Below are 15,685 nucleotides of genomic sequence, written 5' to 3' on the forward strand. Positions count from 1 at the left end.
CCTTCTAGGTTATTCAAACAATGAATATACTCATAAAAATTTAAAAGAAAAGCAAGGAGCTAAGTAGGCAATCTACAATGTGTGAGATTCTAATATGACAGGTTAAGAAAGTATGACAAGAGACAATACAAGGCTAGTGGGAACTAGAGATTTTGAAGTAATTAAAATTTTGTTAATTTACTTTGGACTTTGGAAACTTTGAAGTTTAACAATAAGTGTGATTTAAAAATTTTAATGATTTTTTTAATTATTATTTATTGTGGAATAACCTTTAATTTTTGTAAATCAAAGGTAGACTTTCTATTTACAAAAATAAAAATAATTCTTAAAACTTTGAAATGTCCATGCTACAAATTAAGCGTAAACTAGGGCTTACATTGCAAAATGCAAAATATACTTTGATAAAAAAAAATTCTACACATCTACCAAGAAAAAAAATAAAAAAATCTACACATCTTATCAAATGGAATGGTTAGTGATAGGATGGAGTTGAAGTCAAATGAAATTTTACAAAAAATGTAAACTTATTTGAAACTAAACTTTGTTACAAGTTACAAGTTTTTCTTATTTTCCAAAAAAGATCGAACTTAGGCTCAGTTATATTTAGCAAAGAAATGGCTTTTTGAGTAATTTAGAAAATTTTATTTATTTGATAAAAATGTATGAATTTTCACTTGGCAAATGCTATATAAATTAGAGTCACTTGAAAAGTTGCACAAATTTCCAAGTAATAGAGAAAGCCTACAATGAATTTTAGTGGGAGATGAAGCTTAATATGTAATTTGTAACAATTGCATAGTTGATTGAAAGCTCCATAGCTCTTATATAACAAAAAAACACTCAATTTTAATCATTAAGTCCTTAAGGATCAACTTTTATGAAACTTAGTCTCAATCCCAAAACCTTAAAGATGGCATCATCTTTTTGACCTAAGGCAATGACATGAACTCAAACAAGAGGTTTTCATGGCTGAAACTAAATTGCAAGTGACACAAAAAAAAAATTGAGACCATGTAAAACAAAAATGAACATAATATAAACAAAGACTAGAAACACCTAAATACGTAATAAATACCAATTCTTATAGAGAAGAAATATGGTATTTTAACACATAACTATCATATTAAAACTAAAAGATCAAAATAAGTCCAAAAAATTACTACAATAAGTGTTGCACTCCTATATGAAGAAAAATGGATGAACAACTATAAAAAAGTTAAACGCTAATTTCAACCCTTTACTATTAGATAGCATTCAAACTTAAATTTGATGGTTGACCCTTCTTGTGAATCAAATTTTTGATGACTATTCAAACTTTCCATACAAAGACATACTTTATTATAAATTCATGATAGTTATCTATTCAAACTTTCCATACTAAGACATACTTTATTATAATTATAAATATTAAATATTATTAGCCCATTGGCTATTATAATGTGGGCTTTGCCAACCGGAATTGTCTCATGTTCATCCAGAAATTTTTTTATGTGGTTGCCGGTAAAATTTTATGACATCTAAAAATTTTATGGGCTCTCCTAGGTGTCGTCGCAGAGGCAAGAGCACCTACGGGTTGCAAACGTAATTTTATTTTATTTTCAAAGTTTGCCTGAAAGCAGCTAGGAAAGATTTAATTTTGTAAACAAGCCTCCCACTATGGTTATTAAATCTATTGGATTTTTATTATTATATAAATTATTAAAAAACATATTTGTAAATTAATATTTTTTATTTTTATTTTGGCTCTCCTAGGGAAAGCAGTTAGGAAACATATAATTTATGTGCTCTCATATTTGTAAACATGCCTTCCACTATGGTTATTAAATCTGTTGTATTTTTATTATTATTTAAATTATTAAAAAACATATTTGTAGACTAATATTTTTTTATTTTTTTATAGAGGTCTAGACCAAAATTTGATCTTTGGTGGACTCATTTGGAACCATTCAACTTCACCAATAGACTAAGGGCCTATTGACATAGACTAACATTCAATTAAATAATTTTTTAATTAACCATTGCGTGAAGTCACCCCCTGATAAGACTCTTTTACAAACGTGAAAATGATAGTAATTTTATCATTTGCTTAGAATTTAAAATTGTACTAATAAAACTGCAACTTTTTTTTGTTTTTCTTTCAAACATCTTTCTTAATAATTTTGATTTAAATAAAAAAAATCTATTTTGATCTTTACATAATTTCAACCAAATTATTAAGAAATGTATATTGTATATTATATTATTAAATTTTAAGATTATGTGTTTAAATTAAGAAATTATTGAATAATTTATATGGAGTTAATAAAGATTAAGTTTTGTTGCAGATAAGATATGTATTGTTATTAACAAATAAGATTAAAACTGTACTTAGAATGATTTTGAAGAACGTTTAAATTTTAAAAATAAAAAAACATGTTTTATTTATATATAAACAAATTTATTTAAGAATCATTTAAGAAATATTTATTTTATTTTATATATTTTTAAAATTATTAAAGACTTCTATTATAAATGTTTTATTTGCTAAAGAGTTCATTTAAGAAAATAAATAACTTATAAAAAATATTAAATAAAAATCTAGAGTAAATAATGTAGAAAAATTAAAACTATTCTTCAATAGCTTTAATTAAACTAGATTAAAACACATATATTTATATTATTCGAATAATTTTTAATTAAAAATAACAATTATTTTTTAATATCTCTTAAATAGTTGTATTTAAGATCTCAATTTTATGCCAAAGGTAAATATTGTGCCACTCAATGAAACACTTATTCATATGATATAATAAAATTTATTAAAATTATAATAATTCATGTAATATAAAATATAAACAATTGTAAAAATAAAAAATTATATAGAATTAATATAAATATCTTAAATATATTTAGTAAAAAAATATTAGAAGATATCAACACATTGGTATTGAATGGGAAGTGAAGCACACATGAACTTAAATTTTAAGTTTTTTAATAATACATTCATAGTATTACAATACACCCCTTGCTTTAGTACAATTATATTTCATAATATAATAAATATTTTTAATTTAAATTTTGTACATCATTAAATTTTGAAATAGGTTTCACTTTAAACTAACAATATGCTATAGTAAAATGAAATTCTTTCCAAAATAAATAGACTAGCTTATATATATTTAATAATATATATAGAATAAGCCGAGAGATATCCTTCTAGAGGCAGCTATTTTTTTATTAATTTATCAACATTAAATGGCAATAGGTGCCTCGAGAAGAATATCTCTCAGCTTATTCTATATATATTATTAAATATATATAAGCTAGTAGCAGTCGCAACATGAATTGAAAGACATGACATAAATTAATTTCAAATTATATATTGTTGTATAGTTGTATATTTTGTATTGGTACAGTGTTAGATTTAGGATTCCATTTGGTTCAATTCTAGATTTATAATTATAGTTAGGATTGGAATCAAAATAGTAGGCCTAATTCAATAAGGATTAGGGTTCATTATGGTTTACTATTAGGGTTAGGATTTGATTTAGTTTAAAATAGTAGACCTAATTCAATAAGGAATAGGGTTCATTTTGTCTTGCTATTAGGGTTAGAGTTATGGTTGTAGTTAAAGTTTACATCATTGTTGAGTTTAGGTTAATGATCAGGGTTTGGATTTACATCACGTTTAGTGTTTGGATTATGATTACGCTAGGATTTAGGTTATGGTTAGATTATGTGTAGGGTTATGGTTTATATCATAGGGCTATGATTAGGGTTAGGATTATAGTTAGGGTTTACATCATTGTTAGGGTTAGGTTAATGATTAGGGTTTGGATTTACTTCATGATTAGGATTAGGGATAGGGTTAAGATTGTGGTTAGGCTTTGGATTTATCATTATGGTGAGGATTATGTCTAGGGTTAAGGTTAGAGTTAGGATTATAGTTAGGGTTTACATCGTTGGTATGGTTAGGTTAATGGTTAGGGTTAAGGTTCTAGTTAGGCTTAATTTTTAGGTATATGGTTAGGATTATCTCTATGATTAGAGTTTATATCATAAGGTTAGGGTTATGATTGCGGTTAGGGTTAGGGTTAAGGATTTGGTTTAGGATTATAGTTTGGGTTTACATCATTTTTAGGGTTAGGTTAATGGTTAGGGCTTGGATTTACATCATGTTTAGTGTTACAATTAATGTTAAGATTGTGGTTAGGCTTAGGATTTAGGGTTATGGTTAAGATTATATGTAGGGTTAGGACCTTTATATCATAGGGCTAGGGTGGTTATGGTTAGGATTATGTGTAGGGTTATGGTTTATATCATAGAGCTATGATTAGGGTTAGGATTATAGTTAGGGTTTACATCATTGTTAGGGTTAGGTTAATGATTAGGGTTTGGATTTACTTCATGATTAGGATTAGGGATAGGGTTAAGATTGTGGTTAGGCTTTGGATTTATCATTATGGTGAGGATTATGTCTAGGGTTAGGGTTAGAGTTAGGATTATAGTTAGGGTTTACATCATTGTTATGGTTAGGTTAATGGTTAGGGTTAAAGTTCTAGTTAGGCTTAATTTTTAGGTATATGGTTAGGATTATCTCTATGATTAGAGTTTATATCATAAGGTTAGGGTTATGATTGTGGTTAGGGTTAGGGTTAAGGATTAGGTTTAGGATTATAGTTAGGGTTTACATCATTTTTAGGGTTAGGTTAATGGTTAGGGTTTGGATTTACATCAAGTTTAGTGTTACAAATAATGTTAAAATTGTGGTTAGGCTTAGGATTTAGGGTTATGGTTAAGATTATATGTAGGGTTAGGACCTTTATATCATAGGGTTAGGGTGGTTATGGTCATGGGTTAGGGTTAGGATTATAGGTAGCGTTTACATCATTGTTAGGGTGAGTTTAATGGTTAGGGTTTGGATTTACATCATGATTAGGGTTAGGGTTAAGATTGTGGTTACGATTAGGATTTACATTTATGGTTAGTTTTATGTTTAGGGTTACAGTTTATACATCACCGTGTTCGGGTGAGGGTTAGCACAATGGTTAGGGTTATGGTTAAGTTTAAGATTTTGGTTAGGCTTAACATTTATAATTATGGTTAGGGTTATGTCTAGGGTTAGGATTTATATCATAGGAATAGGGTTAGGGTTAGGATTATAAATAGATTTTACATCATTGTTAGGGTTAGGTTAATGGTTAGATTCAGGGTGAGGGTTAGGGTTAAGACTGTGTTTAGGCTTAGGATTATGGTTATGGTTAGGATTATGTGTAAGGTTAGGATGTATATCATAGGGTTATACTCATGGTTAAGGGTTAGGGTTATAGTTATGGTTTGTATGACTTTTAGGGTTAGGTTAATGGTTAGGGTTATGGTTGTAGTAAGGGTTTATATCATTGTTAGAGTTAGGTTAATGGTTAGGCTTAGGATTTAGTATTATTGTTATGATTATTTCTAGGTTTAGGGTTTATATCATGGGATTAAGATTAGGGTTATGATTAGGATTTATGATTATGGTTACTTTTACATTTAGGGTTAGGGTTTATATCACAACGTTAGGGTTAGGATTAGCATCAAGGTTAGGGTTATAGTTAAGTTTATGATTGTGGTTCAAAGGATTAATATTTAAAATTATGGCTAGGGTTATGTCTATGGTTAGGGTTTATATCATAGGGTTAAGGGTTAGGGTTAGGATTATAGATAGATATTACATCGTCCTTAGGTTTACGTTAATGGTTAGGGTTAGGGTCAGGGTCAAGATTATGTTTAGGCATATGATTTATGGTTATGCTTAGGATTATGTGTAGGGCTAGGGTTTATATAATAGGGTTAGACTTAGGGTTAGGGGTTAGGGTTGGGGTTATAGTTGTGTTTTGCATCACTTTTAGGGTTGGGTTAATGGTTAGGGTTTGCATTTACATCATGGTTAGGGTTAAGTGTAGGGTTAGGGTTAAGATTGAGGTTATGCTTATGATTTAGGGTTATGTTTAGGATTATGTCCAAGGTTAGCTTTTATATCATAGGGTTACGGTTAGGATTAGGATTATGTTTATGGTTTATATCATTGTTAGGGTTAAGTTAATGGGCACAGTTTGGATTTACAACATGGTTAGGGTTAGGGTTCGACTAATGGTCATGGTTTGCATCACTTTTAGGGTTAGGATTGTAGTAAGGGTTTATATCATTGTTAGGGTTAGGTTAATGATTAGGTTTTGGATTTAGGGTTTAAGGTTAGAGTTAGGATTAGGGTTACAATTATTGTTAGGGCTAGGATTTAATGTTACTATTATGATTATTTCTAGGGTTAGGGTTTATATCATGGGCTTAGGATCAGTGTTAGGATTAGGATTTATGATTATGGTTAATTTTATGTTTAGGGGTACGGTTTATATCACAATGTCAGGGTTAGGGTTTATATTAGAGGGTTAGAGTTAGGGTTAAGGGTTAGGGTTAGGATTATAGTTAGGGTTTACAACATTGTTAAGGTTAGGCTAATGGTTAGGGTTTAGATTTATATCATGGTTAGGATTAAGGTTAGGGAAAGGGTTAAGATTATTGTTAGGCTTAGGATTTAGGGTTACATTCAGGATTGTGTCTAGGGTTAGGGTTTATATTTATTGTTATGGTTATGGTTTGGATTTATATTTATGCCCACTCATACTAAACATACGCTTTTCACTTTTGTTAACCTTTATAATGGTCAATCTTATTAACATGTTTTCATGAGTTTAACATTTATATAAATGTTTAATAATATTTTGATCATTTGAAACCTATTTAGTTGACTTTCTAGAAACCAAATGAACAATTTCCAAACTTTCATTTTGCACAAATCAACTCTAATGAACAATAGAGCCATCTTCAAAAAATCCACATCATCAACAAAAAAAAAGACATCGTAGTAGTCAACAATGAATGTATTCAATTTCTTAAGTTAATTGTTTTCATAGATTCTAAAAACATTTTATATTATTAAACAAATATTTTTTTTATTTTTTTTAATTGTAACAATACAATTATAAGCATGAAGCTACTAACAATAGCTAAATAAATATCTAAATGTAAGACTTACAAATAAACTAGGGTTCTTATATTTTAAATAAATCTATGGAAAAGACAACAAGAAACATCAAATTACTCTATTTATACATTAAAGTTCAGATCTATACCTCCTATACAATTATTCAATTTAATAAATAAAATAAAAAGTATATTTTCCTCTTGATGCAAGCACTAGTTATATAAATTAAATACATATATCATAATAATTTCATGTATTTTCAACAATCCTACGTCCTAGGTTTGCATCACCAGTTTATTGATGACCCAAACACAATCATCATATGTCCTATGTTTCCTTAGTTAATTTGGACAGTTCCTGTATTATTAGTTCCTTTTGGTATATAAACTATTTTATAAGTTTTAGCATGCTCAAGGATTTCTTTTTGGTCTGCGGGTCCGATTTTATGCGGCTTGCCTGCAAGTGAAGCTCACATGGAGCCCATTTATTTTACAAGGAAACAAAGGGGCAGGTTCCATTCGTATGCATTTGCACCCGCACCGTCTATAAATAATCACCATTATGACAGTAATCCGTCATTAAACCTTTAATAGAGCTCCCATCCCTGTGCTACTTGTATTCGATTTCCTTCCAAAAATCAAAACATCATAAAAAGTCACTGGTTCTATCTCTTCCAAAATCCTCCATGGCTTTCTTCTTCATGCCTCTCAAGCGTTTATTGTAACTATGCTCTTGTATATGTTATCATCATTTTAAGAAAGGGCTTGGCAAGCTTTCAGTGGCGTCAATTCTGCAAGTCGGAAATTCCCAGATGTAATCCAATGTCAAATGCCTATTGCCAATTGAAGTCTGAATCTTTTTTCCTTAAAAAAGACTAGCCCGCGAAAGGAAAAACAATTCCTTGCCTTCTTTTCCTGATTCAGATTCCATAGCCCATTCTGTGGGTCTGAGAGCTTCTGCCCAGTACGTAAGATCAATTTTTTTCTTGGAACCCAAGTAATTGTAACTCTTGCCTGTTCTTCTGATCCAGATCCCATATCCCAGTTTAGTCTATTAGATTGATCATGTAAGGTCTATGAAAGCAATTCACCAGTTAGATGTAATATCAGATTTTATCTTTCCTGTCTTCAGCTATGGTGTTCAAGTAATTGTAACTCTTGGCTGTTCTTCTGATCCCTATCCCATATCGCATTTTATTGTATTAGAGTGGTCATCTAGGTCTGTAAAAGGAATTGGCCAGTTAGATGTAGTATCAGATTTTATCCTTTTGTGTCTTCAGTCATGGAGTCCAAGTAATGCTGAAACATGGAATTTCTTTTCCCGATTGTTAAATCTTTGAACACATGTCCCCTTTGTTTTTTTCCTCCTACTTTCACCCCAAAGTTTAATTGAGATTGTATTTCCTTTTACTAGGATGGCTAAATGAGTTTTGAACTTCGACTAACACAAATACAAAAGATTGTATTATACAAAGCCTTCTTAGCCTGTAATCAGAGAGCTCTACTGTAACCATACAAAGTGGGTTTGAATTTTGTCTATTCTATAATTTTGAAGGATCGACTTTCTTAAATCTGTTATATTTTTTTAAATTTTGTTTTTATGAATAAGTGTTTATATTATCATTTATAAAATAGTGTTACACATTCTATAGTACACAATCCAAGTGTCAAATACAAGAATTTACATTTCCCTTCTACTTCTTACTCTTCTTTGCAATGGAGGAGACATTTGTACCATTTCGAGGGATCAAGAATTATCTTAAAGGAAGATTGTTGTGTTACAAGCAAGATTGGACTAGTGGCTTCACTGCAGGATTCAGGTGATCAACGTGTGAATTATTGACAATTCATGTAATAATATTGTTTCTAAATTTGTTATGTATATTTTTGTATTTAATGTTTTGAATTACAATCAATAATCCATCATCACAATATTTTTTCATTGTTCTAAGAATTGATTAACTGCGAAAGATTTCTCTGTTTATTAACCTTTCAGACACTAACCAAGTCTTCAATCTCTGTAATATTCAGGATACTTGCCCTCACAACTTACATATTCTTTGCATCAGCAATTCCAGTGATAGCATTCGGGGAAAAACTGGACAGAAACACAAGTAAGAATTGCCACCTTCAGTATCAATTTATCAACTAGTTCAAGTCCAGTGAAGAAACCATTTCAAAGTTAATTAGAAGTGTCAACCGATTGCAATTTCTGAAATTGGTTTTTGCAGATGGCATCTTGACTGCAGTTCAAACATTGGCATCTACTGGACTCTGCGGAATCATACATTCCTTTTTGGGTGGCCATCCATTGCTGATTCTTGGAGTAGCTGAGCCAACTGTGCTTATGTATACATTTATGTTCAACTTTGCCAAAAGCCAAGAAAATTTGGGCTCCCATTTATTTTTGGCTTGGGCAGGATGGTATACATCTCCCTGCCAGCTTAAGTTATGTTCAAGAAAGATCTTTCATGTCTATAAACCAGAACCAAAGTTAGACAGTATTTTCTTTATTTTCTGGGAACATAATACTAAAAGGAGAAATCTTCAATTGTTGGGTTTTCTTCATAAATAACCAGAGTACTGTTTTATCTGTAGGGTATGTGTCTGGACTTCACTTTTGTTGATCTTGTTGGCAATCCTGGGTGCATGCTCAATCATCAATAGGTTTACCCGCGTAGCCGGTGAACTTTTCGGTTTGCTGATTGCAATGCTGTTCACGCAAGAGGCTATTCGTGTAAGGTTTCATTTTTATTGTTGATCTATAATTTTCTTATTCACATGTTGAACAAGAAATTTCGTTATGATTTTTTTTTTTAAGGGGTAAACGCTTTTGATCTGAGCTACGAATCCGTGGGATTTGAATCTTGATGGCAACAACAATAACACAACTTAACCATCACAACATGCCACTATTGACAAATTTTGTTATGATTGTCCTTTCTAAATATGACATATAAAATTTCTGCTTATAAAATCATTGATTAAAAATGTTCTAACTGAGATGTTTTTGGGGTTAAAAAAGAAAGATATTGGTTCTGATTCTAAATCTATAGTTTATTCAACTGAAAAAGATTTTTAAATAAACATTTTAGTTCAAAAATGAAAGATTATTGATTCTAATTGTAAATACATACTTTATCCAAATGAAGAAGAGGTTCTAAAATAAACATTTGAATTCAAAAAGAAAAGATTATTGACTCTAATTTTATATATATATAGTTTACTCAACCAAGGAAGGTTTCAAAATAAACATTTTGGTTGAAAAAGGTAAGATATTGACTGTAATTCTAAATGTACAGTTTACACAATTGAAAAAGATTCTAAAATAAACATTTTAGTTCAAAAAAAAAAAGATTATTGACTGTATTTCTAAATATATAGTTTACCCAACTGAAACAAGTTTCAAAATAAACATTTAAGTTAAAAAATGAAAGTTCATTGACTCTAATTCTAAAAATATAACTTATCTAAGTGAAAAGTTCTAAAATAAACATTTTGATTCGAAAAGGAAAAATTATTGAATTAAATCTTATATATTGTTATCTTTTGAATTATTTGAAAAATTAATTTGGAATATCATTCAGTTCAATGACTAAATTTCAATGAAAATAAGATATTTATTGACAACTTTTTAATAAGAAGAAGTATAAAATCAGAAAAAAAATCTAAGGATAGTTTTTGAAGATACCCAAATAGATTAAAAGCTAACCATCTGTTACAGGGCCTTGTGAATGAGTTTCGTGTCCCAGATAGGGGAAATGTAAAACTTGAGCAGTTCCAACCCTCATGGCCTTTCGCGAATGGAACGTTTGCGTTGGTTCTCTCATTTGGACTTCTATTCAGTGGACTACGGAGCCCCAAAGCCCGATCTTGGCGTTATGGGACAGGTATCTATGTTTCAACCTAATCCAGTTCTAGTCTATACTCAATCTTTCCTTTGATTTTCCTCACCTATTCTTCCTGATTTTCCTCACCTGCTCTTTATATGATATTCCTCACCCATTCCCTAATTTTACTTTTGTAACACTTTAAATTGTCCTTTGTTGGTTTTTTTCTTCTCTTCCATCTCTGTGGTCATAATTTGTTTGCTAGACATTAAGAAACAATAGAAAAGTCAGCCATGTGATGGAAAGCTATGCATGCTTCTTACTGTGGAATGGACTACAGCTTTCTTTATGATAAGATTACTTTAGTAGTTCACCGATTCACTTTTAATTGTAACGAAAGAAGATAAAGGATATCTATGCATGCTGAAATAAATTATTGTCTTCTAGGGGACTTTTCTAACTACAGTTTTAAACCTAATTTTGTATTTACAGGATCACTGCGAGGTCTTATTGCTGATTATGGAGTACCATTGATGGTCATTGTGTGGACTGGAGTTTCATATGCTCCAGTCAATCATGTTCCAAGTGGAATTCCCCGGCGGCTTTTCACTCCTAATCCATGGTCACCTAATGCCTATGCCAACTGGACAGTTGTTAAGGTACACAGTCCCAAAGATTTGGTTTAAGAGTTTTTTTTTTTTAATTTTTGAAAGGTCCAGATGAATACAAGAGTTAAGTGATTGAGTGATTTGGAACTTTGGTATTTGAATCGTGTCAAATTACTCAAAACTGTTTCCATGGGATGCTGAAGTTCACTTTGAACTAACTACATTTCTGAAGAAATATTGTCTTCAATGGAAGTTGGGCAAATGCACCTAATAATACTATTTACTTGTTGAAACAGGATATGCTTGATGTGCCATTTATATATATCATTGGAGAAATAATTCCTGCTACAATGATTACCGTGCTTTATTATTTTGACCATAGCGTGGCATCCCAACTTGCCCAACAAAAGGAATTCAATTTGAAGAAGCCATCTTCATTTCATTATGACATGCTTCTGCTGGGATTTTTGGTAGCTAAAATTGCACAAATATGATTAAAAAACTACATGAATATGATTATATATATCAAAATGTTTTGTAATTTTTGGATTAGTCTATTTTTATTATCAATTGTCACTGATCATTGGTTTTTATCTTTATTATGTATTGATTATTGTGAATGTTTATCATTGTATGAGTAATTGATAAATAGGCACAAAACAAGATTTTGTGTTAATAAGTATCTATTTTTCTAGATTATCTATAAGATAAATCCAAAGTTAATTTATTCTAATTGTAAATAGTTTACAAACCTCCCTGCTGGTTATTTAAAGTTTTCTTATTTTATGACAGGTTATTTTATGTGGTCTACTTGGTATACCGCCTTCAAATGGTGTTATTCCTCAATCGCCCATGCACACTAAAAGTTTAGCTACTCTCAAACATCAGGTGCCTATAAATTTTAATCACTATAAACATAACACAGTGGCACTATTTTGTTATATAGTTTCTAATGACATGTGTTTTAGTACAGTTGGTGCGCAAAAGGTTAGTAAGAACAGCTCATGAAAGCATTCGGGCTAATTCCAACTTAGGGGAGTTATATGGACACATGCAAGAAACTTACCAGCAAATGCAAACTCCATTGGTGTACCAGCCACCACCTACCTGGGTAAGAAGCCCATTGTTTTGTTCTAGGTAATTTTTATGGTTTAAAACTTTGACCCATTGATTTATTGGTTTACTGGATACCCTAATTATGCAGGCACTTAACCAATTAAAGGATACCACTATTCAGTTAGCTGCAAGTGATAAAACTATAGATGCTCCAGTTGATGAATCAGTTTTCAATGTTGAGGACATAGATGACCTCCTACCCATTGAAGTTAAGGAACAAAGACTTATTAACTTGTTGCAAGCTATAATGGTGGTTTGTTGTCTTGGTGCAATGCCTGTCCTTAAAAAGATCCCCACTTCTGTCCTTTGGGGTTACTTTGCTTTCATGGCCATAGAGAGTTTGCCTGGAAATCAATTCTGGGAAAGGATACTGCTTGTATTCACTGCTCCAAGCCGTAGATTCGTGTATGGATTGATTTGGATTATACTAAAACTGTACCCCATCTTTCTTCTTTCTTTCAATGAAAATCAAGTTCTTGAAGATAATTTGCTAGAGTTCAGAACTAATCAAACATTGTTGTTACAGGGTTCTGGAGAAGCATCATGCTTCATTCATTGAAAAAGTGCCTTTCAAAAGAATTGTGATGTTTACTATATTCCAGACATGCTATTTACTGGCTTGTTTTGGCATAACCTTGATTCCCACAGCTGGTGTGCTTTTTCCATTGCTTATAATGTTGTTGGTGCCTATAAGACAGTATGTTCTTCCAAGGTTTTACAAAGGACCACATCTTCAAGAATTGGATGCAGCTGAGTACAAAGAGTCACCTGCAATACCAATCGACACAACAAATAGTGTAAGATGATGCATTTATCACATTTCTAGTTTAGAAAAATCATGATTGCCTTATAATTTTGTACCAATAATTGAACAATATAATTTGTATTATATCACAGGACGCTGGTGGGTCAAAAGCAGATGAAGGTGAAATTTTGGATGAGATGATTACACGAAGCCGTGGTGAAATTAGACACACGCGTAGTCCAAAGATAACTATTTCAAGTGAAAGCGCAAAGCCTGGTGAAGCCAGGAATACTTTTAGTCCACATCTTGGAGAATCTGAACGAGTATATAGTCCTCGCATCAATCAGCTCAGGCATATGAGTAGGGGAGAGTCTTTGGTAGTAAACCCTAATTTGTCACCTCTCAAAATCATACCCTGTAGTTTTGAATAACTCAAATTTCTATGGTACTTCATTTGGTGATGATTTCTTAATTTTAAGTCATGTTTTGTTAATTTGTTGCGTTTTAGATTTAATGAACTTATTTTATTCAATTATTAATAGTGAGGAATTTTTTTTTGATATTGTGTAAATGATTTGATCTTTGATTTGTTTCTATCAAATATTTGATAATAAATTTCAATTTTTTGATATTTTGTAAATATTAATTTTTTGAATTCTATGAGTTAACTTTACATGATTGAATTATTCCATAATATATGTGCACTTAGGGGAGAGGGATTAGTAGTAGTTATGGCTAAATTCATCAACATGAAGCCCTCACATGAAATATTGTAAGAACTCCATTTTTTTTTAAATGTAAAATGGACACTTAACTATCTACAACTAAGGTTTGAAGGTATTTTTTGTGCTCACCTTTTATATTTGTGATAGGACAAATTATTAATATAAAATACTCCAATGAATATAGATTGCTACCCCCAATAGTTGTACAAATAAGAATATTATTTTTTCATGACAACAATACTTGCTTAAGAAAGTATCTTATTTTATTAAATGAGCATCTTATTTTTTAAATGACACATTTATAGTGGATAGTTATGATATTTTATTTTTAAGCATCTTATTTTATTAAATGAGCATTTTATTTTTTTAATTACACACTTATAGTGGATAGTTATGATATTTTATTTCAATAGTTATGATATTTTATTTCAAGTATAGGTCTATTTTGACCAACATTTGGTTATTTTTTTATTTACATGTGGACTATTTACTTATAATATATAGTATAAATTTGTGGTAGAGTAGATATTATGAGCACAATTGCTATAACGACTATTGGACCCCGTTCAACTACTGGTCCCTCTCCCCAAACTTATTATTTGAGATTTCACACTTCCTTATTTCAGATTATTCACATTATGGATATTTTAGCTAAGAACAATATAAATTATTAATTTTTAAATTCAATTTGACTCTACATGATTGAATTATTCCTTAATTCATTTTTCATGTTTAAATGGTTATTAAATAAAATTATTTAGACCAATGAAAACAAAATATTTTATTTTCTTTTGGCTGTTATAGCCGGTTTCGGAAGCACACTCCATGGAAGATATGAGTATTTAATTTCACCTTAACTTCTTCCTATTGATTTTTAGCCTGTTTTGTATCACACCATTTTCATTGTTATTTTTGGGAAAGTTCCACTTTTCTAGATGCCACTCCTCCTTGTTAAGCTTTGTTGTTTGCTTTGTTGTCTGCCATGCATAATCTTTTCCCTTGACTATTTGCATTTCATTTTCTGATTATCAGAACTCCTCGCCATTGCATGCATAATCTGTTTGCCTCATAATCAGAGTTTTATTTTGCTATTTAAACTGCTTATTGGAATCACATTTCATTTAGAAAGCGTAAGTCAAGATGAATAGTTTCTTGGCCATTAGTGCCCCTCACTCCTAGAGGAGAAGAGCTTGACCACCAGCCTAAAGAACAAAGCTAGTGTCTAACAAAACACATTTTTATTTTTATTTTTCTTCTCTCTCTCTATATATATATATACATCTCCCCACGCCCTCGTTATCTTTTAATGTATTATGTAAGCCAGGATGAATATTTTCTTGGCCATTAGTGCCCCTCATTCCTAGAGGAGAAGAGCTTGACCATGAGCCTAAAAAAATACAGATAGCGAGCCTAAAAAAAATACAGATAGCCAGCCTAAAAAAAATACAGATAGCGAGCCTAAAGAACAAAGCTAGTGTCTAAGAAAACATATTTTTATTTTTATTTTATTTTTTATAAAATTGTAAAATTTAGAAAATCTAAAAAACTTAATATGCTTTTATTCTAAATTATTAAGAAAATAAAAAATAAGCTTCTTTATTTTAATTTATAACTTATCTTTAAATTGATATCTCTCCATTGATTTTAAATAGATCTTTA

The 15,685-nt window shown here is 30.5% G+C and overlaps 1 protein-coding gene across 1 annotated transcript; it reads left to right on the forward strand.

Annotated features, from left to right (window-relative positions):
- Positions 1–8,718: 8,718 nt before the first annotated feature.
- On the forward strand, positions 8,719–13,732 carry LOC131043081 (boron transporter 1-like). Its single transcript, XM_057976426.2, has 12 exons — positions 8,719–8,822; positions 9,034–9,116; positions 9,234–9,426; positions 9,601–9,739; positions 10,727–10,892; positions 11,325–11,491; positions 11,737–11,910; positions 12,233–12,328; positions 12,414–12,551; positions 12,645–12,961; positions 13,083–13,353; positions 13,454–13,732. The coding sequence occupies exons 1-12, from the start codon at positions 8,719–8,721 to the stop codon at positions 13,730–13,732; spliced, it is 2,127 nt and encodes a 708-aa protein (XP_057832409.2).
- Positions 13,733–15,685: the final 1,953 nt, after the last annotated feature.

The sequence above is a fragment of the Cryptomeria japonica genome, chromosome 5, assembly GCF_030272615.1.
Source record: "Cryptomeria japonica chromosome 5, Sugi_1.0, whole genome shotgun sequence".
NCBI classification, from domain to species: Eukaryota; Viridiplantae; Streptophyta; class Pinopsida; order Cupressales; family Cupressaceae; genus Cryptomeria; species Cryptomeria japonica.

Excerpts from the sequence above, each read along its gene's own strand:
- LOC131043081 (XM_057976426.2), top strand. The coding sequence starts at position 8,719 with ATGGAGGAGACATTTGTACCATTTCGAGGGATCAAGAATTATCTTAAA. Across the intron at positions 9,740-10,726 it reads TCACGCAAGAGGCTATTCGT|GGCCTTGTGAATGAGTTTCG; the intron begins GTAAGGTTTCAT and ends CATCTGTTACAG. Across the intron at positions 13,354-13,453 it reads CAATCGACACAACAAATAGT|GACGCTGGTGGGTCAAAAGC; the intron begins GTAAGATGATGC and ends ATTATATCACAG.